General features: G+C 49.5%; 11 protein-coding genes across 11 annotated transcripts; 8 read left to right on the top strand and 3 right to left on the bottom strand.

Moving 5' to 3' along the window:
- Positions 1 to 215: 215 nt before the first annotated feature.
- On the top strand, positions 216 to 620 carry N7500_001098 (uncharacterized protein; the record flags this gene model as incomplete). Its single annotated transcript, XM_056672244.1, has 1 exon — positions 216 to 620. The coding sequence occupies one exon, from the start codon at positions 216 to 218 to the stop codon at positions 618 to 620; it is 405 nt and encodes a 134-aa protein (XP_056537817.1).
- An 829-nt stretch (positions 621 to 1,449) lies between these two features.
- N7500_001097 (FAD-dependent oxidoreductase) lies at positions 1,450 to 4,116 on the top strand (the record flags this gene model as incomplete). Its single annotated transcript, XM_056672243.1, has 4 exons — positions 1,450 to 1,751; positions 1,813 to 2,084; positions 2,137 to 2,507; positions 2,572 to 4,116. 4 exons carry the CDS (start codon positions 1,450 to 1,452, stop codon positions 4,114 to 4,116), a joined length of 2,490 nt encoding a protein of 829 aa, XP_056537816.1.
- Positions 4,117 to 4,442: 326 nt separating this feature from the next.
- On the bottom strand, positions 4,443 to 6,076 carry N7500_001096 (bZIP transcription factor; the record flags this gene model as incomplete). The annotated part of the gene is made up of 2 exons (XM_056672242.1): positions 4,443 to 5,525; positions 6,065 to 6,076. 2 exons carry the CDS (start codon positions 6,074 to 6,076, stop codon positions 4,443 to 4,445), a joined length of 1,095 nt encoding a protein of 364 aa, XP_056537815.1.
- Positions 6,077 to 6,199: 123 nt separating this feature from the next.
- Positions 6,200 to 9,917, top strand: pld2 (putative phospholipase D (PLD); the record flags this gene model as incomplete). The annotated part of the gene is made up of 6 exons (XM_056672241.1): positions 6,200 to 6,376; positions 6,428 to 6,797; positions 6,850 to 6,993; positions 7,041 to 7,786; positions 7,834 to 9,180; positions 9,234 to 9,917. The coding sequence occupies 6 exons, from the start codon at positions 6,200 to 6,202 to the stop codon at positions 9,915 to 9,917; spliced, it is 3,468 nt and encodes a 1,155-aa protein (XP_056537814.1).
- Positions 9,918 to 10,816: 899 nt separating this feature from the next.
- On the top strand, positions 10,817 to 11,179 carry N7500_001094 (uncharacterized protein; the record flags this gene model as incomplete). The annotated part of the gene is made up of 3 exons (XM_056672240.1): positions 10,817 to 10,844; positions 10,922 to 11,107; positions 11,166 to 11,179. 3 exons carry the CDS (start codon positions 10,817 to 10,819, stop codon positions 11,177 to 11,179), a joined length of 228 nt encoding a protein of 75 aa, XP_056537813.1.
- An 830-nt stretch (positions 11,180 to 12,009) lies between these two features.
- N7500_001093 (uncharacterized protein) lies at positions 12,010 to 14,011 on the bottom strand (the record flags this gene model as incomplete). The annotated part of the gene is made up of 2 exons (XM_056672239.1): positions 12,010 to 13,101; positions 13,169 to 14,011. The coding sequence occupies 2 exons, from the start codon at positions 14,009 to 14,011 to the stop codon at positions 12,010 to 12,012; spliced, it is 1,935 nt and encodes a 644-aa protein (XP_056537812.1).
- Positions 14,012 to 14,918: 907 nt separating this feature from the next.
- Positions 14,919 to 15,190, top strand: N7500_001092 (kinase-like protein; the record flags this gene model as incomplete). The annotated part of the gene is made up of 2 exons (XM_056672238.1): positions 14,919 to 14,954; positions 14,999 to 15,190. 2 exons carry the CDS (start codon positions 14,919 to 14,921, stop codon positions 15,188 to 15,190), a joined length of 228 nt encoding a protein of 75 aa, XP_056537811.1.
- Positions 15,191 to 16,134: 944 nt separating this feature from the next.
- On the bottom strand, positions 16,135 to 16,527 carry N7500_001091 (uncharacterized protein; the record flags this gene model as incomplete). Its single annotated transcript, XM_056672237.1, has 1 exon — positions 16,135 to 16,527. The coding sequence occupies one exon, from the start codon at positions 16,525 to 16,527 to the stop codon at positions 16,135 to 16,137; it is 393 nt and encodes a 130-aa protein (XP_056537810.1).
- A 1,316-nt stretch (positions 16,528 to 17,843) lies between these two features.
- N7500_001090 (rhomboid family membrane protein) lies at positions 17,844 to 19,480 on the top strand (the record flags this gene model as incomplete). Its single annotated transcript, XM_056672236.1, has 3 exons — positions 17,844 to 18,112; positions 18,168 to 18,322; positions 18,393 to 19,480. The coding sequence occupies 3 exons, from the start codon at positions 17,844 to 17,846 to the stop codon at positions 19,478 to 19,480; spliced, it is 1,512 nt and encodes a 503-aa protein (XP_056537809.1).
- Positions 19,481 to 19,924: 444 nt separating this feature from the next.
- On the top strand, positions 19,925 to 21,555 carry N7500_001089 (DHHC family palmitoyltransferase; the record flags this gene model as incomplete). Its single annotated transcript, XM_056672235.1, has 2 exons — positions 19,925 to 20,123; positions 20,180 to 21,555. 2 exons carry the CDS (start codon positions 19,925 to 19,927, stop codon positions 21,553 to 21,555), a joined length of 1,575 nt encoding a protein of 524 aa, XP_056537808.1.
- A 346-nt stretch (positions 21,556 to 21,901) lies between these two features.
- Positions 21,902 to 22,838, top strand: N7500_001088 (uncharacterized protein; the record flags this gene model as incomplete). The annotated part of the gene is made up of 2 exons (XM_056672234.1): positions 21,902 to 22,140; positions 22,172 to 22,838. The coding sequence occupies 2 exons, from the start codon at positions 21,902 to 21,904 to the stop codon at positions 22,836 to 22,838; spliced, it is 906 nt and encodes a 301-aa protein (XP_056537807.1).
- Between the last annotated feature and the right edge of the window lie 204 nt (positions 22,839 to 23,042).

The following is a 23,042-nucleotide window of genomic DNA, read 5'->3' as shown; positions in this document are numbered from 1 at the left end:
CCATGTGTTAGTTGTGTCTTAGAAACCTCCCAGTTAATGCATTTGGTTGGAATAATCTTGCATATAACAAAGCCTTTCTCTCGGCTGACGTAGAACAAAGAGCGCATGAAAGAGAAGTAGCTGAACGCTGATTTCCCTTTATGGCTTTCATATAAGAAGTCCGATCTTATTTTAGAATTAATCAATCACTATCAAGTTCATTAACTGTTCTCACCATGGAAACGAAATCAACCACGGATATATTCATGAGCATCCCACCTGAAGACGCGTTAGAGGTTGGACGCGGTAGGAAAACGAATGTATATCGCAGCTATCCCCTCCCAGCCACTGTCCGCCGCATCTGGTTCTATACCACCGCTCCACTACAGTACATTGAGTATGTGGTTTGTATATCACACAACGAGACTGAAACCAACACAAACACCAAGCAACCCACATATGCTTACAAGATTCTTCAAGTATGGATGTTAAAGCACCCTATTTACCTCCATCAAGCTATCTCGCGCGGTCTGTTCAAGGCTCCCCCGCGAAAATACTGTTGGGCGACTGAGAGCTTTTTGGACAGCTGTCCGTTCTATTGGCAGTATCCAGTACGGGGTCCGAGGGAAATCATCTGGTAAATAGGACAATGCTGCAATCTCTTTGCCCCTGGATTCAGATAGTCAATAATGAATGTTCTTTCATGTTCAGTAATCTCAAAAGCGGAACCGGCTAGATATTGTTTAACGCGGCTCAGCCGTGTGGGCGTCCGGGATTGTTACTTCATTCAGTCAAGCTACCGGGGGCTAACCTATTTTAGTTATAGTGCTAGGCTTCATTCACGCTAGTTGCTTGGCGTTTGAAGGCTGTCAGAATCTGTGTGTTAAGTGCTGTACATATGTCGGCATCAATGAATCAAGCCGCGGTCTACCATGTGTAATATGTAGCCATGCTTAAAGATCAAATCTACTGGATTCCAGTTATCTAGGCATGTTTGAGCTATAAAGGCCATCTATGATACCTACTTCCGTGCTCAGAGTATGACGTACATCCATATATTGACCCAGATAAGGTATGAACAGTAAGATATTTGATGATTGAGCCGTGTACAGTCTCTAATACTTCAAAGGGCATTCCAGGCGTAGAAGTATAGATCAAGTTATCCAATGAATTCACAGGATCGCTCGGATAGTGGGTCTATATTGATGCCGACGCAGCTCTGACGATCTCCTATTGGTTGGATTACTGATCATCCAAACAATCCATCCGACTCACAGCGAAACCCTACATTGATCAGCATCAACGGTGGATTTTCACTCCGGTTTAGGTAGTTTGACAGTCTCAGCTTTCTGTTGTGGACCCAACAGGTTTCAGGGGGTCAACAACTCACACCATATATAAATTGCGATTCAATGCATCTTCAGTTTTTTCAATTCTCCTACAATCAAAATACGTATCCTCCATAGCACCATGCACCAAAAGCCATTCAAAGTCATCATTGTGGGTGGCAGCATTGCCGGGCTTTCACTAGCGTTGATGCTGGAGAGGAATGGTATCGATTTCGTGATCCTTGAAGCGTACCCCAGCATTGCACCCCAGGTCGGGGCTAGTTTTGCCGTTTTGCCAAACGGCTGTCGTATTCTCGATCAGCTAGGCTGTTATGAGACAGTTCTAGAGACGGCGCAATACCCTGTCGACAAATTCCACTTCCGTGATCCGCAAGGAAAATCATTCTGGACATTCGATAACTTTAACGAGGCATCACTTAGACGGTTGGTCGCCTTTCACACTTGTATACCAATATAAAAAAAGACAGAACTGACAGACCTCCAGCCATGGTTACCCCATTGCCTTCCTCGATCGACGAATGGTGATAGAGATCCTCTATGAAAAGATCCAGGATAAATCCAAAGTGATCACCTCTCAGCGGGTTGAGAGTGTTGAAAACGATTCTTTGAGCGCCACGGTTACCACAACAACTGGTCAAACCTATACCGGAAATATCGTAATCGGGGCAGATGGAATCCACTCCAAAGTACGTCAAGAGATGTGGAAAGCGGCCAAAAAAATAGATCCCACATGGATTGGTCCCAAAGAAGAATCTGGTACGACAATCAAATCCGAGCACTTGAGAAACATTAGCTAACTCTATAAAAGCACTACCAGCAACTTACGCGTGCATCTTCGGCATCTCCAAAGGCGTGGAGGGAATCGAGAAAGGCACCCTCAGCTCGGTGTTCAATGAGAATTTCTCGTATCTTATTGCCAGCGGACCCGGAGATCTCACCTACTGGTTTCTCGTGCGGAACATGGGGACGACATACTATGGTGCAGACATTCCTCGGTTCACCAAGGAGGAAGAAACGGCATTCGCAAAGGAACATTTTGACGACCAGGTCACTCCAACACTCAAATATTCCGCTCTGTACGAGACAAAAATCGCGTCTGTATACTCAACTTTGCCAGAATATGTCTATAAGAGATGGCATTTCCAGAGGACTATGACTATTGGCGATGCCAGTCACAAGGTGAGACTACCTACTTGCCTGAGAGGAAGATCGTGCCAAGACTGACTCATATCTGGTCAAATAGTTTGAGCCCTTGACAGGCCAGGGAGGAAATAATGCAATAGAAACCGCCGCATCCCTGACAAATCATCTCGTTGCGGCCCTCAAAAACTGCCAGTCAGGCACGCTGTCATCGGCAGAGATTACCAAAGTCTTCGAGAGCGTTCAAAAGCAGCGCGAAGACCGTGCGTGGGGATTGATCAGAGCATGTCATAACCGGCAACGTCTGGAGTGCATGGAAACGCCTGTGTTGAAGTTCATGGCAAAACACGTGGTGCCACACTTCCCCAAATCTCTTGTCCTCAACAAATGGATCGACACATATGCTCCCGCAGTGTCCTTGAACATGCTTCCTCTGCCGCACAGGCCTCGAGAAATTGCATACTTTGATGAGCGCTTCAGAACACCGACATCTCGGGGTGCGGTGAGCATCCTGTTGTACGCTGTATACTTCTTCTTGGCCTGGCTGGGCCATCGCCAATTGTCAACAGCACTCAGAGCGAACGGAACAATGGAATTTGTCCGCCAGGCACTTCAGAGCCAGTCGGTTGTACTCCCAGGAGGAGTTGAAACTCCCCTTCGCCAGGTATACACAGGGATTGGACCTGTTGACTTGTTCTTGAGAATCATTGTAACAATATTCTTGCCGACGGTCGCCAACTTCTCCGCTCCGGAACAACCATTCCAAGTTTTGTATTTTATGGCTTTTGTGCTGCCGATTATCGCTATCTTGACCGTTGAAGGATTCCGACCACGGAACAAATGGACCCTTCTTGCTATCCCGAGTATATGGGCAGTTCTATATCAGCTGCGAGGCATTGGGATGATTGCACCTCTCTGTTTCGCATCAAGCACTTATATCTCCTCGCACATCTCCTACTTCTCCCCGAGTACCCGCACACTTCCTGAATCTACCGCTCGAGCGATACTGCCTGCACTAGTACTGGGATTCATCGTGCCCACGATCATGCTGTTTTTCCCATTGACTGATGCCCTGAACATGCGACAGGTCTTCATTGCGCTGTGGCAGCCCGCTCCGATATACGTGGTGATCTTGACTCAGATATTCTCCCGCGTCATCAAATCGATCGGTTGGGGCACACCGGCCCAGACCGATACCACCGCAGCGGAGGGCGAACCTAACCGTGACATCGCCCACTTGCAAACTCTCTATGCTGTGGCTGGTGGTGTGGCTGCATGTTTCCATGTGGCCTTGTTGCTAACCTGGGCTGCTTCCGGGACAGACTTTATCACCAAGGCATTCATTCCATCCGATGCCTTCGCGCAGGTGGCGACACTTGCAGATGGTGTCTTTGTGTTTTTCCAGAACGACTTCCTGCTTGCTGCAGCGGCAACTCTCCTGTGGTGCTTAGCTAGTGTGTGGGATCTATACCGCCTTGGTGTTTCTAATGTCTCTTGGCAGGTAGGATTGGCTGGTTTGATCTTTGGTTCCGTGGCAATCGGCCCTGGTGCGACTGCGGCGGCTGTGTGGTATTGGCGGGAGGAGGTCATGAGTCGGACATATTTCCTCCGACATGGTCCCGTCTCTAGCTCAATCAAGAGCACTTAATTGTGCAATCTGGTGTTGGATGGCCATGAGATCAACGAAGAGAGGTTCAAGCAAAGCCCTAAAATTTGGGTGAAACAAGGTTGGAGTAGATAGTTCTGAGGGAGATCAGATCTGATTCATAAACTTATTTCGTGTGTATATTAGAATGGGGTATCGTAATGTTCCGCGGGTTAAAAGACATAAATGCACATAAGGCTACCATGGAGAGCCAGTAACTCAAACTAGGATCCACCTCACATTGTAGGATACTACCCTCTCGACATCAGACCGGCGAAAGCCGGCCACACACCCCAGAGCAACTGGGAGCTGGCTCAGTCCTGGATAAGTTAGTTTTTATCACCATAGTTGATGCCATGAATAGCAGGGAATAACAGGGGAAGCGTACTGTTGATCAATTTATACTCGTCGACGACCATCATCATATTGCCAGGTGGTGCGCCTTCGGGGATCTCCAAGTTCGAAGGCCCAGCGCCCGGACTAGATGGATAAGATATCGTCAGGGCAGACGAAGAAAACTCGCCTACACCAATCCCTTGATTTAACAGATATCTCTCGACATCGTGCACGTCAAACCAGTCTTCATCGGCAGGAAGATGGGACACGCCGTTTGTTGTTCGGAAGAGGGCGAAGCTATCTGAAGAAGCACCACTGGAAGGTTGTGGAAAGTGTGTTCCTGCACCACCAACGCTGATATATGGGAATCGAGCATCGATGATAGGATTGCAAGGTTCCATGTTGATGACACGTCCGAAATAATCTCGGATCTCTGCCCGTGACATTCTTTGTAATAGTAGTCCAAACTCCCACATATCTTCATCTTTATATAAGATGTTTGACAGGAATCGATAACCACTTTCAGCGCAAGCGCGGAAAAGCCGTTGAGTGAAAGGTGTGGTTGTATATTGGATGGTGTGGGTTTCAGCAATAGATAGTGGCGCAGGAATGGGAACCACGTTCAAGTCATTCGATCGGTGATCCAAATTCTCGGTATCACTCGATGGAATGATACCACCGGAGGAGCCCAAAAAGAGTTTCCAGAAGTCAGAATCCTCAGTTTGATCTTTTAATCTACCCATTGAGACCTCGGACGCGGCCTGCGCGTGGGATTCTGCATTGACAGTCTGAGGTGGATCTGAAGTTTTGTTTCCTGCGGAATCTTCATAGTGAATATCGGCCCGCTTGAAATGGGACACTATATCATCACGCAGTGATTGGACTGTCCGGAAGAGTTGAGGTTGAGACCACTGCGACCCACTCCGGATCACTTGATTATCAAATTCCTGCACCGTCTTGCTCAGATGACCAAGTACATCTTCCAACTGCTCTACACGAGCTTTTAGTGACGAGAGCTGGGATAGTTGGCGAGATCTGTATGCCTGCTGTGCTTCACGGACCTGGGCGCGTCTTACCTGTGCCAAGGGTGAGCCGAGTTATTATTTTTACTTGCAGGAAGGGGCCTCACAGATTTCGCATCATCGGCAGGTTTCCGAGGTCGCCCTAAAGAGTTCCGTTTTACTTGGGCTGTAGACATTGCAATACAACTTGAATATATGAAGGTTCACAGTTGAGATGGTGAGGCCCATGTCATAATGCCAAGCCCGAGGCATTCCTGACTAAAGTACGGAGTACGGAGCACTTGACCTCTTGTTTCAACTTGACCTTCTTAGTCCTTAATATGTTACATCGGGATTGTCAGTAGTTTTATGAATAGCTTGCTTTGTTTGTTGTCTTTTTCCTCTCTCTGAAATGACACACGTTCTGAAGGTAGAAATCCAGTTATCTTTGCGGCCTTATTCGGAAGACAAGTACCACTTAGTAAAGTATACACTGCACACTGTCTCACCCGTCTCACCCGTCTCACCAATTCTATTGCCTAGAATCTAAGAACATCCCAACTTGGGAAGATATTCCTGTCAGCTTACGAGGTATAGTACACCGCCACACTCACCACGTTTCCCATAGTGGCTGGATAGCGGGGCCATATTTAAAACAGCCACACCCCGCTCTGCAGGCACCCTTGTTTCTCTCTTGATTTTATTTTTGTTCCAACTGTTCTTCAAGGTTCATTTACAAATTTGACAGAATGTCCAGACAGGATGATTTGGCTTATGGTGGTTATTACGAGGGTGCGGAACGTGGGTCTGGCGACGGATCCCGCGGTCTAGGCGATACCTTCAAGAAGCTCCGCGATACTTACAAGAGCCACGGATCTTCGCATGGTCAGGCTAGTCAGACATACAACCCAAGTGGTTATCAAGGAGTAGGCTTTACTTCCAGTCGATTTCCACACTTACTAACAAGTTATTTACAGCAGACTTACCCGACCCAGACCGAACCACAATACGGATATGATCAAAGCCAAAATACAAGTGGACAGCACCAAAACCCTGACTATTACGGGAAACCTCAAAAAGAAGACAAACTGGCTGGTTTTCTAGGGAAACTTCAAGGGACTGTGACCGAGTTTGGTTCCGAATTCGTTCAAAAGATCGGTACCACCATCGACCCACAGGCATATGCCGAGTATGGTCCCAGCAAGCCCAACGCAGAGCATCGATTTGGTAGCTTCGCTCCTCCGCGGGAACATAACGATGTAAAGTGGTATGTGGATGGATGTAGCTATTTCTGGGCTGTGTCACGAGCTCTGGAAAATGCCCGAGAGTCGATTTGGATCTTGGACTGTGAGTTTCAACCCCCGGATTTTCGTTGAATGCGGCGCTAACTTGGCATTAGGGTGGTTGTCACCCGAACTTTATCTGAGAAGGCCTCCGGCCAAGAATGAACAATACCGATTGGATCGCATGCTGCAAGCTGCAGCTCAGCGGGGCGTGCGCGTCAATGTCATTGTTTACAAGGAAGTTACGCAGGCACTTACTCGTATGTATGTCTTTGCACATTGAACAGAATTCAACTAACCTCTGCAGTATCTTCTTCCCACACGAAACATGCCCTGGAAAATTTGCACCCTAATATCGCTGTCTTCCGTCACCCTGACCACCTGCCCGATCGCCAAGAGCTGGCAGCTTCCATCACATCGTCCTTGCAGAATCTGTCACTCGACTCGGCAAGTCTGAGTAAGATGTCAAAAGACACACTGAAGGGACTCTACGGAATGAACGATGACGTCATTCTCTATTGGGCTCATCATGAGAAGCTTTGCTTGATCGATGGCCGGGTTGCCTTCATGGGTGGCCTGGACATGTGCTTCGGCCGCTGGGACACAAACCAACATGAGCTTTCAGATCTACATCCCTCGGATGTCAACCAAACCGTATTCCCTGGCCAAGACTACAACAATTCTCGTGTCCTTGATTTCCAAGATGTCGTTCACTGGGAGAATAACCAGCTGGATAGAAAGACCATGTCTCGGATGGGATGGTCTGATATATCCGTGAGTCTGCACGGTGCAGTCGTGGAAGATTTGCGGCGTCACTTTGTGGAGAGATGGAACTTTATCTATGATTTGAAGTACAAGGTTCGCAGTGATTCTAGATACGCGAGACTGGCACTTTATGGAAGGCCCACTTCCTCGACAGGCCAACAGCAGGCTGGTTCTCCGCAGCCCAACCTGTACCCCTCTGGACAGTCGAGTCCACAGGGTCAGCCACCTGCGCCATCTTGGCAGCAGAAGCCTAGCGGAGCTACATCGCCTGCCTTCCCCCGCCGCCAGGTCAGACGTCGTCGAACTCTTATCAAGCGTCGCCGTCACCATCACAGTCCCAGCCTCAGCATCAACAATCTGCCGGGGTATACCAGCCCTACAACAGTGCTAGCACTCCAACCTATCCGCCACCGCCGGCTCAGACCTCCTCAAATCAGCATCAATATCAGCAGCAGAATACGAATACCTCTTACCAACCTGCAAATGCTTCAACCTATCCACCGCCGCCAAGCCAAAGTTCTCTAGGCTACCAAACCCAATCTACCCAGCCCTCGAGTCATGATGCAGGCAATTATAGTTACAGTGGGAGCTCATTCCCTCCTCCTCCGCCTGGACCCCCGCCAGCGCAGTCCACTGCCAACACCTCGTATCAACCTTATCAACCGGGGCAGCAACAAGAGCAGAAGCCCTATTTCCCACCTCCGCCAGGACAGGAAACATCCCACTCCAACACCCGTGGAATCGATGATTACCAGCATGAAGGTGATCGCGAACGAGGCTCTTTGAACCCCCGTCGTTTCCGAGAGGACCTGACCCAATATGGTAGCACCCTTCGCGGTCAGCTCGCCGGAACAATCCACCAGTATCAGGATCGACTGACCACATATGGCCGCCCTTCCTCTTCGCAAGGCCGAGGCAATATGTCATGCCAGATCGTGCGCAGCTGTGCGAAATGGAGCAACGGCAGCCAGCTTGAGCATTCAATTGCCGACGCATATTGCGCCATCATCCGAAACAGTGAGCACTTTGTCTACATTGAAAATCAGTTCTTTATCACTGCAACCGGCGATTCGCAGCGTCCAGTGAAAAATCAGATTGGTACCGCCATCGTGGAGAGAATTTTACGTGCTGCCCGTGCGGGTCAGAAATATAAGATCATTGTGGTCATTCCATCTGTTCCCTGCTTTGCCGGTGATTTGCGAGATGATGAGACTCTCGGGACACGCGCGATTATGGAGTTCCAGTACAACTCCATCAACCGCGGAGGTCACAGTATCATGGAGCTGATTGCTAAGGAAGGATTTAACCCAATGGAGTACATCCGTTTCTACAATCTTCGTAATTATGACCGGATTAACAATGGCAGTATGATGGCTGCAGCTGAACAGCAGAGTGGTGTCAACTACGAGGATGCCCGCAGGCAGTATGATTTGAACACTGCAGGTCCTGGTGGATATGCCCCCAGCACTGCTCGTAGTGCTTTTGATACTACCGCGCCATTCCAGAAGTACCAGCAAGCTGCACACCAGGCACAGGGCAGTCATCCTTCCTCGAACCGATGGGACAGTGTGAGCGAGTGTTACATGCTTGGCGGAGAGGATATTCGCAAAGTGCCGTGGGATGGCCACCCTGATGCCGAAATTGATGCGTTTGTGAGCGAAGAGCTTTATGTTCACTCAAAGGTTCGTTTCCTACAAAATTCGATGATGATCCACAAATCTAACAAAAGCATTAGGTGATGATTGCCGATGATCGTGTAGTTGTTTGCGGATCCGCAAACCTGAACGACCGTTCTCAATTGGGTGACCATGACTCTGAGATTGCAGTTATTATCGAAGATTTCACACCTCTGGCATCCACCATGAATGGTAAGCCATGGACTGCCAGTCGCTTTGCTTCATCTCTCCGCCGCCAGTTGTTCCGTAAACACCTTGGTCTTCTGTCGCCGCAAGATTATCAACGACCGGATGCAAACTTTGAGCCCGTGGGTGTTCCCAACCAATTCGACTTCGACTGCCCTGAGAGCAAGGTTGTTGCCGATCCGCTTTCCGACACTGCCCAGAGTCTTTGGAACTCGCGAGCGCACACGAACAGCGAGGTCTTCCGGAAGGTATTCCACGCGGTTCCAGATGACTCAGTCCGCAACTGGGCCGAGTACAAAGAGTTCTATGAGTACTATTTCCACAAGACTGAGAAGAGTGCCGAGGGCAGGGAAGGATCACGCCCAGCGCGATTCCAATGGGGCCACGTTGTGCGCGATGACTTTGCGCCTGGTGCAGAGGGGGCGAAACAAGTCAAAGAACTGCTTAGCCAAGTTAAGGGCACTCTTGTTGAGATGCCTTTGATGTTCTTGATCGAGGAAGATATTGCCAAGGAAGGATTGACTCTGAATGACTTGACCGAGCCACTCTATACCTGAGGAGGAGATTGCATTTGCCAAGTTAGGATTATCATCATTGCTCTCGTTTCTTGAATTCCGGGAGTTCTATTAGCTAAATTGTCCCCAAACGGAATTTGACTTCTTTTAGCGATGCTGTTCGGGGTTCTGTTTTAGGTCCCCGGGAAATCACAACAACAACTCAAGTGCAATCAAGTCTAGAATTCGTATGCCAAGTCCGAGTTGACATTGTTCTCGAAGAACAATCGTAAGGGGAATTTGTTTGTGGTTGGTCAACTTAGGCCTCCTTTGTTCCCCAAAGTCCCCACTGGGCGAGCACACACATCACTCCGAAAATGTCCTTTCACACTCGGAGGCCCACTCTTAGTATTGTTCTTACCCCCATGAAAGTCCTATCAATGTGCTAACTACACGTGCCAGGGGCAGGGCCCCCCCGGCCATCTCCGTGGCGTTCCTTCATGAAAGACAACCCCGGTATAGCCACGCCTCGGAGAGTATGTGATGCGGTCAATCTCAACGTCCCTCGACGGATGTGCTGGCTGCAAAGCAATCACGACAAAGAAAAAATGCCAGAGGCAACGATGCTTACATTCATGAACACGAGAACAATATCAAACGTCTCCACAATGGACATCCATCGCAGTTCCAGCCCCATGCATTCTAGATTGATTCTACACCTTCGACAATGTCCAATGCATCCAACTCAGCCATTCAATGGGACTTTTGCATTCACATCAATTCCCCAGGTAGGATATCGACCATATTGATAGTCCGAAGAATAGTCCTTCATCGAATATAAATATTACCTTCTACGCCCAGTTCCAATTCTTTTCTTCACCACCCGCTCACACTTCGATCATTCCAAACAATACTCCAATCTTTTCAAGCTTTCGCTTTTGAAGCTCTTCTCAATCTTCGAAATGTCTCGCGCTCAGGTCCAGAAGCGATGTGAGTATCTTGCTTCCAAAGCATGCACTGCTTCATCATTTCCCCTAGATCCATATGCTAACATGTCATCTCGATAGCCCCCGGTGGTGGCTGCGTCGTTATGAAGTCCCCAGGTGGTGGCTGTGTCGTCATGAAGTCTCCTCTCCCCAACGGCTGTGTGGTTACCAGAACCCCCGGAGCCGGCTGCGACATCATGAAGCGGTCTCCCGGCGGCGGCTGTGTCCTCATGAAGTCTCCCGGTGGCGGCTGCGTCGTCATGAACAGTCAGTACCATTTAATTTCCAAAATAACAACTGACATACTAACATATATTGTGCATAGCCGCTGATATCTAAACGTCTTCCATGAGCGCCCCAAACTCCAACATTCCATCAACCACCATGGCTTGACCTGGGTCATTGGTCGCCATGGTAGACATTGAAGCGCATTAATTTCCTGACAATCTTCGCCGCGGACATTTGAAACACTTTCAGCTTTTCAAACAAAAATATCAATCCCTCGAAACATGACCTTCAGCTTTGCTTTTGCTTTTGTGAAGACTCTTTACGAGTCTGTCTGTCCAGTTCATTCCTTCTTCGACGAGAACAGTTCATTTCTCTTGACGGTCGTGCATGATGATCTCCCTGCTGGGTCTTCGCAGCGGCTAATGATCAATATCCAACCACTGTCGACTCTGATTTGTTCTGCTCTTTCGAAACCTTCGTGGACGATCCGGGTGACAACGGTTTCTTAGAAAAGGTGTTTTCTCGTTCCTTCAGCTACATTCGGGGGTCCATTACATACTTCAAAATCGGTTGATTGTGTTTCTCTTTTTTCCATGTGGTGCAAGTTCCTCTGGTTTCTTGATTGGTGGGTGGTTTGGGTGGACAGGGCTTTATTTCTTAGTTAGAATTGGTCATGGTAGCTGGTAGGAATGGAGCATTGTCTCAAAGATTGTTTTCACTTTGGACATATCCTAATGTAGTCCAACTGTAGCCAAGAGGAAAGCCACCTTCCTACGTTGGAAAGGTTTCCTCGTGGTGATCTAGGATCCTTCCATGTATACACAACTACGTACTCTCATTCGGAGACAATTTCGGGGCAGATAAATGCACAATGATGCAAACGTTCATTCATAGAAATACCATATTTACTCAAATTCTGTACAAGTGATCTGGATCTGTACTTATTCCCAGATATCAATCTTCTTCCGAATCTCAGACGCCTTGGCCTCTTCCGCTTCGGAATATTCACCCAAATCCCCTTCATCGGGACCAAATGCATCGCTGGCTGTCTCCTCAATTTGATCTAGTGTAAGGCCAATAAGTCCGACAGACCGTGCATTACCAATCTGGCACATTTCCTCTCCAACCGCAGCTTCGATAACACCCTCGCCTCCCTTAGTGGTGTGATCGTCCTCGAAGCTCTGGAATACCCGCCGGAGAGGACCTAGGACATGGGCACGGAAGAACTTGACGGTCTTCTCAAGATGAAGCTGGTCGCGTAGCGATGGCGAGGACAGCAGCAGGTAGTACAGATTCAAAGCGGAATGAAGCTGTGGACCTTGCGTCTGGGTCAGATGAGACCAGCTAGTAACGAGATCGGATGCTGAGCTGGCGGTAGTGACCGGTTTGAAAAGAGCGGGGAATAGAACCCAGAAGTAGAGCGGATCCTGGAATACAGTATCGGAAGATTGGGTGGGGCGAAGTAGTTCATCCTTCAGCCATCCGATGGCGCTATCTCGCGCAGAGGCAAGATGGTCATCTTCCAAGATCTTGTGTATGAGCTTGAATCGTGTCTCAGGCGATGGATGGCTCTGGAAAATGGTGGCTGGGATCTGACGGACGATGCCGTGGCTCTGACGTGCTGTGCATGCAGTCAAGGTGACAACGAAATCTTTGAATTCGGTATCGCTTGATGGGGGTTCGATGGGCTGTTGCAGAGCATAAACGGCCAAAGCCAGTAGGGAGTCGAGAAGCGCATGCGGTTGACCGAAAGCCACTTCGTCGAGATTGGTGTGGCCGCCGACAAAGTTGTTGAATATTTGAGCCAACTCGGGGAAGACCGATACCTGGCGGAGCGGTTGTCCAGAGGCAAAGAGGGTTGCGCCTGCAGCCCGAGCCGCTAGCAGGAGGAGCGAACCATGGCGTTCTAGCGGAATCTGATCTGGGTTTGTTGGTGGTTCATCAAAATCAAGTTGGGCAGTTTGTTCTGTCGGAGGTTTGGAGATGATTGACAGGAGTTCCTCGTTATCAATTCCAACGTCTCGTGATAGAGCCTGAGCAAAAGTAGAGTCAGATTGATTATCCTCAAATATTGACATGATGCCACTTGATTGCACTTACCATAATCTTTCCCATGATCATATCGCGCTCCTTGAGCTCCTTGGTCGACCCATATGCCTCAGTCTGGGATTGGGCGGCGGGTAGACGCAAATCCGGATGCAGGTGTTCTTGCATTCGAATGGTCCACGACATTCCGGGATCCATAGGACTGGAGAAACTCAAGAGGTATGATTTTACCAATTCAAGTAAGCCGAACTGTGTGAATTTCCGAACAAGCAGGGCCTCGTTATCGGCAGACGGAGAGGGTGAGGATACCTCAGCTTCGGGATCGGGGGCTGAGGCAGCGGCAACCCTCAATATGCTCGACTCGCTAGCAGCCCTAGGAGGTGGTGCAGGCCGTTTGGAGGGAGAAACTTCGCGGAAAAATTCAAGGAAGGCTAGAGTGGTTTCGTTGGTCGCCATTGTGGTATACGCTTCCAGTGCCGCCTGGAGGGAGGTTGCCACGAAACGGCTTGGAGCTTTTGTCTGGATCCGAGTGTGAAGAACCGAGAGCATACCGAGAAGGCAGTTAAATTGTAGGATGTGCAGGGGCAGCCCCTGATCAGCCTCGTCCTCGTCCTCATCCTCCTCCGGGTGGAGTTGCATCAGAGACTCAGATACGCGTAAAATCACTTCACGTGGATTGCCTAGTCTAGCAACATCCTGTAGGCACTCAGTGGATGCTGGTAGCATGGGCAGGAGCAGTTTGACCAGATCCCAGCCAATGTTCGTCGTAAGCTTCTCATCTTGCAGGAGAGTGTGCAAAAGAGGTAGACGTTCCGGAGTTAGCTGATATTCTAACAGTGTCAGATAGGTCAAGTAGTCCGTAGCCGGAGGCAATGCTTCAATGAGAGGGTCCTCCATGGTGGTAGTTGACTAGATGTCGCAAGCAGCGCGGGGAAGATGAAACATGGCAATGACATCAGCGGCAGAATCCTGAGGAAAACACGGGCCGATCCCATCTCCGAACTATAGACTTGTCAGGGGAATGGGATTATTTCGAACACATTAGGCTTTTCGCGCTGCTTATTTCGAGATTTTCTCCCTCTTTAAGCCAGTTCTCAGAGTTGCAACCATGCATGGTTTCTTTCATTCGAGCGCTATAACCCCGCGTGACTAAAGAACCCCTTTCGGGGTTTTCTCGGACAAGAGTGGGATGGCTGTCTGAGTATCTCTAAAGCTGATAGGGCTAATTTCTTTTTTTTGGGGTCCTAGTGGTGCGGCCAATCTGGCATTATCTTTCTACCTTTCGCTACCGCTCGAAACATTGCTTCAGACAAGATTATCAGCGGCCTTTGTCTCTAGCGTATATCTCACGAACCCTGCAAGCGCTAATAAATGAGGAATTTTGTTGCACAGCCTCAGGAATTTCTAACAAGAGGTTCTAAGAGCATGACATGGCTCGAGATCTGGTTGATTAACCGCTCCACTTGAGAACTCAATCTCTCAGACTGGTAACTACTTTTCTGTCATTACAAGCGCTAGCCACTATCCCTACAACATATGTGCTCTACCTCTCAGCCCTTATTCGGAGATCACACCGCTCTATGTCAAGTCATTTTTCTTATTTACAACAAGGCAGATCTTCTCATGGAATCTTTATGACTAGAGCCTCCCGACCTGAATATGCCCAGTAATTCCTGGCTTTCTACACAATTATCGTCAAATACCAGTGTACCACTGTAGAAGCATGCCGCTTCCTGAAGACTCGCAACGAGCCTTAGTGATCGATACTTGTGTAATCCATCACCTAGAAATGTTATTAGTCAATATGGCAAAAGAGCTATTAGAACTTCTGATCACCGCCGTATAGCTCGTATTCCACGTGTGTATTATTTCTTTCCTAATTAGCGAGGCTGGGGTTATATTGTGATAATGCTTATAGAAGGAAAGGTCATCGATCCTTTACATGATGTTAGCGCTGTATATAGGGTTACTAATGTGCTCAGTCATTTCGTAACCCTACGATATATTATTCCCGGGTCACTTTATCGTGGCGCTTGTCATGGTCTTCTCTTTCCTGAAACCGAGCCTGTCATCTAGACATTGCCCCTCGGAACATTTTATGACTAGAAGATGGATATCTCTGCCTTCTCGATTGGGCGTCTACGGGCTTCTATCTAAGATTGTTTGAGTTCTGTATGCGGTGGATCTTCGATGGAAAAGACAGAAGCTTTAATTCACTTCTTTTGGAGTCGATGAATCCTCTATCAGATCTTGAAATGGCGCGGAAAAATGCCATCCTATGTGCGTGGAGGAACATCCAAAAATATCCATTGTAAGTCTAGCAAGCTCTGCATATCCCTTGGTTGATACGAATCTGCTTTTAGCCGAAACAGAACGTCTACATCACGCCAAAGATCGAGGCAGTCGACAAATTTTTCTGCCTGTGCCCGCTTATCCAATGCCAGGATATCCCGTTGAATGGCATGAATAGGTAGGGCGTGAATGCTCTACACTGAGACCCCTTGTTAACCTTTAAATTTCCGCTGCAGAAGAGAGGAAGTAAAAGCAGTTGACAGTTTAGGTGCCCGACAAAGTGGCACCATTGATATGGTTACTACCCAATACCGACAGCTATTTAGGGTGAAAGATCAAGAGGCATTGGACACATGGATATATGAACACCCCATGGAATGTGTTTTACACGAAAGCTACATATTACTCTACCTTTTTACTTTACCTGGTTTCAGGTATCAAGTCACCACAGTCTTCATCAACAGGATACAGGGTCAAGCCGATGAAATTTAAAACAACAAAGTCAGCAGTTCATTCAGCAATATACACTTAGCTCCCATCCAGTGTAGTCTTCCCATCAGATCAAAGTTGATGCAATACAAATCTCAATTCCAACAAAATGGCTCATAACTGACAGGAACCTAGCTGACAACCTATGGTACGTTTCAGTATCTAGTTCTGACTATCTATCCTCCGGCAGAAGTCCCCAGGCCGCTACTCAGACCCGAGAACATGAGACACGCTGTGATTTAACAGCCACCTCCATCACCGCCGCCGCCGCCGCCTCCACCTCCATCGCCACCGCTACTTCCACCTCCCGAATCGCCGCCGTAACTTCCACCACTTCCACCACCTGAACCGCAGCCACCACTGCCCGAATGATGGCCACCGGAATGGTGATGGGTCGTACCACTAGCTCCTGAGTCGTAGTAGCTACTGCTAGTTCCGGCATAGTAGTTGCTACGAGCCCGGGTGGTCGACGGGCCCGGTGTGGAGGGAGGGGTATAGTACGGAATGTAAGTTGGTCTGGCCGCGGCAACAGCCGCTTGCTGACGCTTTCGATCTTCCGCCTGTTGCTTCACCACTCGCTTCTCTTCTTTCCTTCTTTGCCTGGCTTCTTTCGACCGAAAGAAGGCAAACATCTTTCGACGGTAGGATCTGAGGCGATCGAGCCGACTGATAATATGTCAATGGGATTCCACCCTATTTGTAGAGTGCAAAGTTCTACCAATAGGTATAACTAGTGAAAATGAGGTTGAGTGGCAAGTGTAGCAGGAGATGGTGATCGGAGATGTTGTGTAGGGTAACCACTTGTTGAGGTTCACAGACAAGCTAAGGTGAGGCTTATGGTATTAGATTATGATGTTGAACATCATGAATGTGGACGTAGTCAGGGAGTTAAATATTTCTTACAACTAGGCATTAGGGAACGATATCGGATATCGTGCGAACTGTATAGCCTCACTAAGACAGCCTCGGTCAACCGGGCAACACAGCCTCCACTCAGTTTATCGCTTATGCAGCAATACGACTGGTCCTTCGTATATCACGAGACACTCTATTTGCTAGTTCGACTGATCTTGTATGAATTCGTCATAGCGTCTGACTCTGCCTTGCCTTATCGCACTCTTGATACTCACGGGTGAAAGTTACCTGGGCCCAGCGATGACGCTGAAGAGCCTCCATCTAGGAAGGTTTTCGATCTTCAAAGCAAGGTCTCTGATGTTGATCTACAATGGCCATATCCCCTAGGGTACACTGAATCGATAACCGACCGGGCGAAACACTATCTGGTAGCCTGAGATGTGTAGTATGAGTAGAATCTAGCAAGTACGTAGATGGGAGGAACAGTTTGAAGGCATTAGGCTGAGCCCGTGACTGGGAAATCAGGCTGTGAATAAAGACCTGGGCAGTGAGCTAACAGCAGCAGAACCCGTGTATGTAGAAGAGTGCCAGGATAGAGTGCCAGGAGACCAGCCTCCAGGGCTGTCGGACACGTGTACCCGGCACTGACAAACACATCGAATATAAAGCCAACACACATTTTGCCGACGTGCTTCTGAGGCGCCTTTTACCGGTGCGTATGAAAAATTATCGGAAGATTTCTGGGACTTGGTGAAATTGTGTTACCGTCTGTTTATAGCCTGAAGAAACTTGAGATTAGAGGCGCAGAATGAGCTTAAGCATTCAGGGATGAGCTAGAAAGGTGCTCAGCCACAGATCCCACACATTCCCAAGGGTTTCCCGCTTGGGAACAGCCACAGCCGCGCGGCTGGGATTGCGTCGATCGGCCCAAAAATAACTTGAATAACATGACTGCCTGCTTCTTTCTTTCATCTCTTGAATTACTCCTTTTTATATACTCCTTCTCTATCGCTTAAGCTCCTCCCCATCCCCCACGATTTCATGGATTCGCATTTCTGTGTCCGACCCCCAAAATAAACACGCCCAAGCCACCATGGCCAACAACGAATACTATCACACGAATATCTCACAACCTCCCACCTATGAAGCTACACCCGGGAAGACAGATCAATACCCGCCCACAGCTCCTGGATTTGGCTACGCAAGCCCCAGTTACAATAACCACAGCGATCCCGCAGCCCCTTATCACAACCGAGAAAGTCAACAGTCAATTGCATCGGAGAATGGACATTATCAGGCAGCCGGACGAGTGGCGGACGGCGACAATTATGCAGAAAACATTCCTTTGAAGACCAACACCCAGTATGGAAATCCCAACACCCAATATGGGAATGATCCAGATTGGATGCGCCAACAGACGCATTACCCTCCGTCACCAGGGGGGGATTGAAGATAGCCGACAACGTGATAGCCGAAAGAAGATAGGGTTCTTCAGCAAGAAGATTGCCTGGGTGACATACCTCTTGACATTAGCCCAGATCATCGTATTTATTGTCGAACTTGTCAAGAACGGTGAGTTCTGGTTCTGCCTCGATACTGTTCTCACATTTCAGATGAACTAATGAAATCTTTTTCAATACAGCCCAGTTGACAGGCTCAGTCATCGAAACGAAACCTACCTTTAATCCGATGATCGGGCCCTCGCCGTACGTCCAAATCTGGATGGGAGCCCGCTACAATCCGTGTATGAAGAACGTGGAGGGGATCCAGAATGCCAAGGAATCCATACAGTGGCCCTGCCCAAGTTCAACATCGGCCACGGGAACATGCACTTTGTCTGAAGTGTGTGGCTTTAATGGTGTTCCCAACCCCGTTGTAGCCGGGTCCACGGATGATAGGCCGGCCCCCAACCAGTGGTACCGATTCATTATCCCCATCTTCCTGCATGGAGGATTCATCCACATCGGATTCAACCTGTTGGTACAGATGACCATGGGCGCAGACATGGAGCGCATGGTTGGCATGTGGCGCTACACCTTGACTTACTTCGCCAGTGGTATCTTTGGGTTCGTTTTGGGTGGAAACTATGCCGCCCAGCTTGACCCCAGCGATGGCTGCTCCGGCGCCCTATTCGGCATCCTTGCCCTCTACCTCCTCGACTTGTTGTATGAATGGCCCCAGCGTGAATCGCCGTGGGTTGAACTTATCATCATGGTTCTCGGAGTGGGTATCTCCTTCGTTTTGGGTCTTCTCCCAGGATTGGATAACTTCTCCCACATTGGTGGCTTTGTCATGGGTCTCGCCATTGGTATGACTATCATGCGATCGCCTAACGCTCTCCGCGAGCGGATTGGCCTGGCACGACAGCCATATGTTGCCATGAGCGGTGGAGCTGGCCAGGCTGGCCCCGAGCAAAAGACCACCTCCCTCATGGATTTCTTCAAGGGCAAGCGAGGCTTCACCTCCAGCTCGACAGAAACCCCCGGTGCTTCCACAGGCCCGCTCAACTTCTTCAAGGGCCGTAAGCCTCTTTGGTGGCTGTGGTGGGTTGTCCGTGCCGGCGCGCTGGTTGCGGTCCTCATTGGTTTCATCATGTTGCTTGTCGATTTTTATAAATACCCTTCCTCAAACTGCTCCTGGTGCTACCGCTTGAGTTGTCTGCCCGTTAATGGCTGGTGCAAGCAGAACAACTTGCCGACTGCCACTGAGACCGGCGGCAAAACTGGCTGAGCTTTGCTTTTTGTGTTGCGTTCGAAAACACTTTGCATTGCATTTTCAGACAGAGCTTCAATGAAATAATCTATTAGCATTATGACTGTAAATAGAGGGGATATTACGCACCAATATCCATCTACAAAATTACTTTACAATTGATATCCCCTGTTCCTGATCCCCAGTTCCTGAAAATGGACCACCGGAAATAGAATTTTGCTCCCTAAATAGGCAGATATGATGCGCTATACTTCGTACCTTTCGTGGCTGGGGCTGTGGCGGAGCAATAATTACCGTCAGTTTACCGTACCGTACCATCTCACCTAATACATATTCTCATCGCATACTGTAACCCTCGCTTCTGAAACCTTTCTTATGGGTTCCAATTGTCTATAATGGAACAGATCCCCTGAAACTCCTCGATGCTCAACCTCCTTTCCCCTGTGCCATAAACCCTCAGTCATGGCCACCTTGGCCTCGTCACCCCCGACTTCGCCCTCGTGGCCCAAACGACGTCCTCGAGCCTGGGCCCTCCGCTGTGAACGATACTGTTGTGCAGCGGCAAGCTGCTTTCCACTCTTCTTCGTCTACGGTCTCACCACATGGGCGGTATACGTCGCCGTCAGCATCGGCATCAAGCCATCACGGAGTGACTGGATCGGTATGATATCGGACTCGGACGGAGCCATGTATCCGGTTGTACTAACATGTCGGCAGGTATCCCGAGCTCCATCCTCGCATTTTCCCTTTACGCATTTCTCAACTTCTCGTATACGGTCGCCGTTTTCACTGACCCAGGGTCACCGCTCTCGACCTCTAGTGGGGCCGACCGTCATGAGTACAGCGCCCTCCCTCCCTCCGAGCACCCGGAGTTCACATCATATACCGTCACCTCGACTGGTGAATCACGCTACTGCAAAAAATGCCAGTGTCCGAAGCCGGACCGCGCACACCACTGCTCGACGTGCAAACGATGTGTCCTCAAGATGGACCACCACTGTCCTTGGCTAGCAACCTGTGTCGGATTGCATAATTACAAGGCATTCCTGCTATTTCTAATCTACACCTCGATATTCTGTTGGGTTGTTTTTGCCATCGCGGCCGTGTGGGTCTGGACCGAGATTCTGAACGACACACAGTACATGGATACTATTCTCCCGGTCAATGTGGTGCTGCTGGCCATCCTGGGAGGCATCATCGGATTGGTTCTGGGCGGGTTCACAGCCTGGCATATCAGCCTGGCTATACGGGGAACCACTACTATAGAATGTCTGGAAAGAACCCGGTATGTGTCGCCTTTGCGCAGAGCGCTCAATAGGCAGCGGAATGAACAGGCACCCAGTAATAACTATTGGGGCGAGCCGGGCGAAGAAAGCCTCTCAAACCGACTGCACGAATATGGCAATCGAATCATCGATGCCCACGCTAATGCAATTCCGGGAGTCACCCGAGTCGAGGAGGGCGAAGAACAAATGTATCCTATGCCGCGCCCATCAGGGCCTCCGGACGGTTCAGGCAACGGCCTCACGCCAGCGCAGCAAGCATTGACTCGGTCATACGCCGAAATGGAGCGACAGCGCGAGCACTCGCGGTACGAGGAGTACCAAAACGACGAAGACAACGAAAAGATGCCCAGCGCGTTTGACCACGGCTGGCGACGTAATCTACTCCACCTCTTCGGGGACCGCCCCCTCCTGTGGGCTGTGCCCATTTGCAATACCACCGGCGACGGCTGGCACTGGGAGCCCAGTGCTAAATTTCTAGAAGCGCGTGAGCACATGCGACAGCGTCGGGAACAGGAATCCACCGAGGAACAGCAGTACTATCGCGAGTTGTATCAACGCAATCTCGACAACAGTAATAGTTGGAGGGAAGGCGCCGCACAGCCGCAACGGATGCCAAATCGCGGCAGCACACCTGATCGGCCTCCAACCTCGGTGTCGATGCAGACTCTTGCACCTCGGTCGCCGCGGCCGAGGCCCGGCGATAGTGATTATGGGGATGATGTGGAAGGAAACGGGTTGTTGGATCCGGGCGCTGGCCGCCAGCAAGCTACAAATCGTGACACTGATGAATGGCGGGATTGGGACTAAAATCCAAGTGATTGTATCTAGCATTTCTCTGTAGCATCATGAAGGCGTTGTATCATTCTGAAAGCATCTATATCATCTATGAAGTATGTCCAAGTATATGCGCCCCGATATAAATATTTACAAAATTAGTATTAGGATTATGAGCATTACTCGATTCCTACGCTCTACAAATCAACTATTGATTTCTTTCAGACATGCGTGAACATTACTGAACCTCGCCCGTTCCCTGCCCAATAACATCATCACCCGCAACCTGCAGGACAACTGTCATCATTTCTCTTGTTTCCTCTCCTAACTCTCAGACTGCAACCTTGGACTTCAACCTCCAGTAGAATCCAATTCCAAAATGTCTTCCCCTTCAACCCGCCGCCTCCTAAAAGAAAGCACCGACCTCCACAAAAACCCAAGCCCATACTTCACAGCCGCCCCGATAAGCGACTCAAACCTCCACGACTGGCACTTCACTCTTGCCGGACCACCCTCTCCCTCCCCCCTACGCCCAAGGCCTCTACCACGGTCGCATCACCTTCCCAGCTACATATCCACTTCGCCCGCCCTCGTTCCGCTTCTTAACGCCCTCCGGCCGTTTCGAGGTCAATCGCGAAATCTGCCTCAGTATCTCCGGACACCACGAGGAGACATGGCAGCCCGCTTGGGGTGTGCGCACTGCGCTACTGGGGATCCGGTCTGAGATCTTTAGTTCGGAGAGCCAGGGGCAGGTTGGTGGGATGGAGGGAAATGATGAGTTGCGCAGGGAGTATGCGCGACTTTCGCTTGGTTGGCGGTGTCGGGAGTGTGGGGTTGAGAATTTAGAGGCTATGAAGGAGTTGTGGAGGATTTGTAGGGAGCGTGGGATTGAGGTTGAGGGTGAGGTTGAGGGCGTTAGTGGTGCTGGTGTCGAGGGTCAGCGGGAGACGGCCGAGGCCGAGGCTGATGCTCAGGCTCCGACTTCGAGTGGGCATGATGCTCCTGTTGGAGCTGAGGACCAAGGTCCAGCGGGTGGTGCTGTAGAGAGTCCTCCAGCTGCGGAAACTGTTTCGGCTCCTTCTGCGCCTGCACCGGTGCCAGCGGTGCAGGCACAGGCACAAGCACAAGCCCAGTCACAGCTGTCTACTGTACAGGCACCGGGTGCGGCTGATATTCCTACGCAGACAGGCTCCCCTCAACTGGCCTCGACGGAGTCTCCATCTGAAGGTGTCTGGCTGGACCGGGCTATCATTGGGGTGGTCATTGCTCTTGTCTTGTTGATATTGCGCCGAGTGGCGAACGTCGACGATCTGTAAAAGACTTGAGGGTTTATGTTGAGCATTTTCTTTATTTCGACTATGCGGGCGTTTGGGATTACATTACAGGAGTTCATCCATGGTATACCTCTAGATAGTTTTTGATTCAAGCACACAGCATCATTGAAATGAACCATCTCCTTGTTCTTTTTTCATTTTTTTGACTATTCTTGAGGAGTATGGTTAGCACGTATGTTCGTGCAT

This window comes from Penicillium coprophilum (genome assembly GCF_028826855.1).
Source record: "Penicillium coprophilum strain IBT 35676 chromosome Unknown utg000001l_segment0_segment0, whole genome shotgun sequence".
Lineage (NCBI taxonomy): Eukaryota > Fungi > Ascomycota > Eurotiomycetes > Eurotiales > Aspergillaceae > Penicillium > Penicillium coprophilum.
This window is presented reverse-complemented; position numbering and strand designations above follow the sequence as displayed.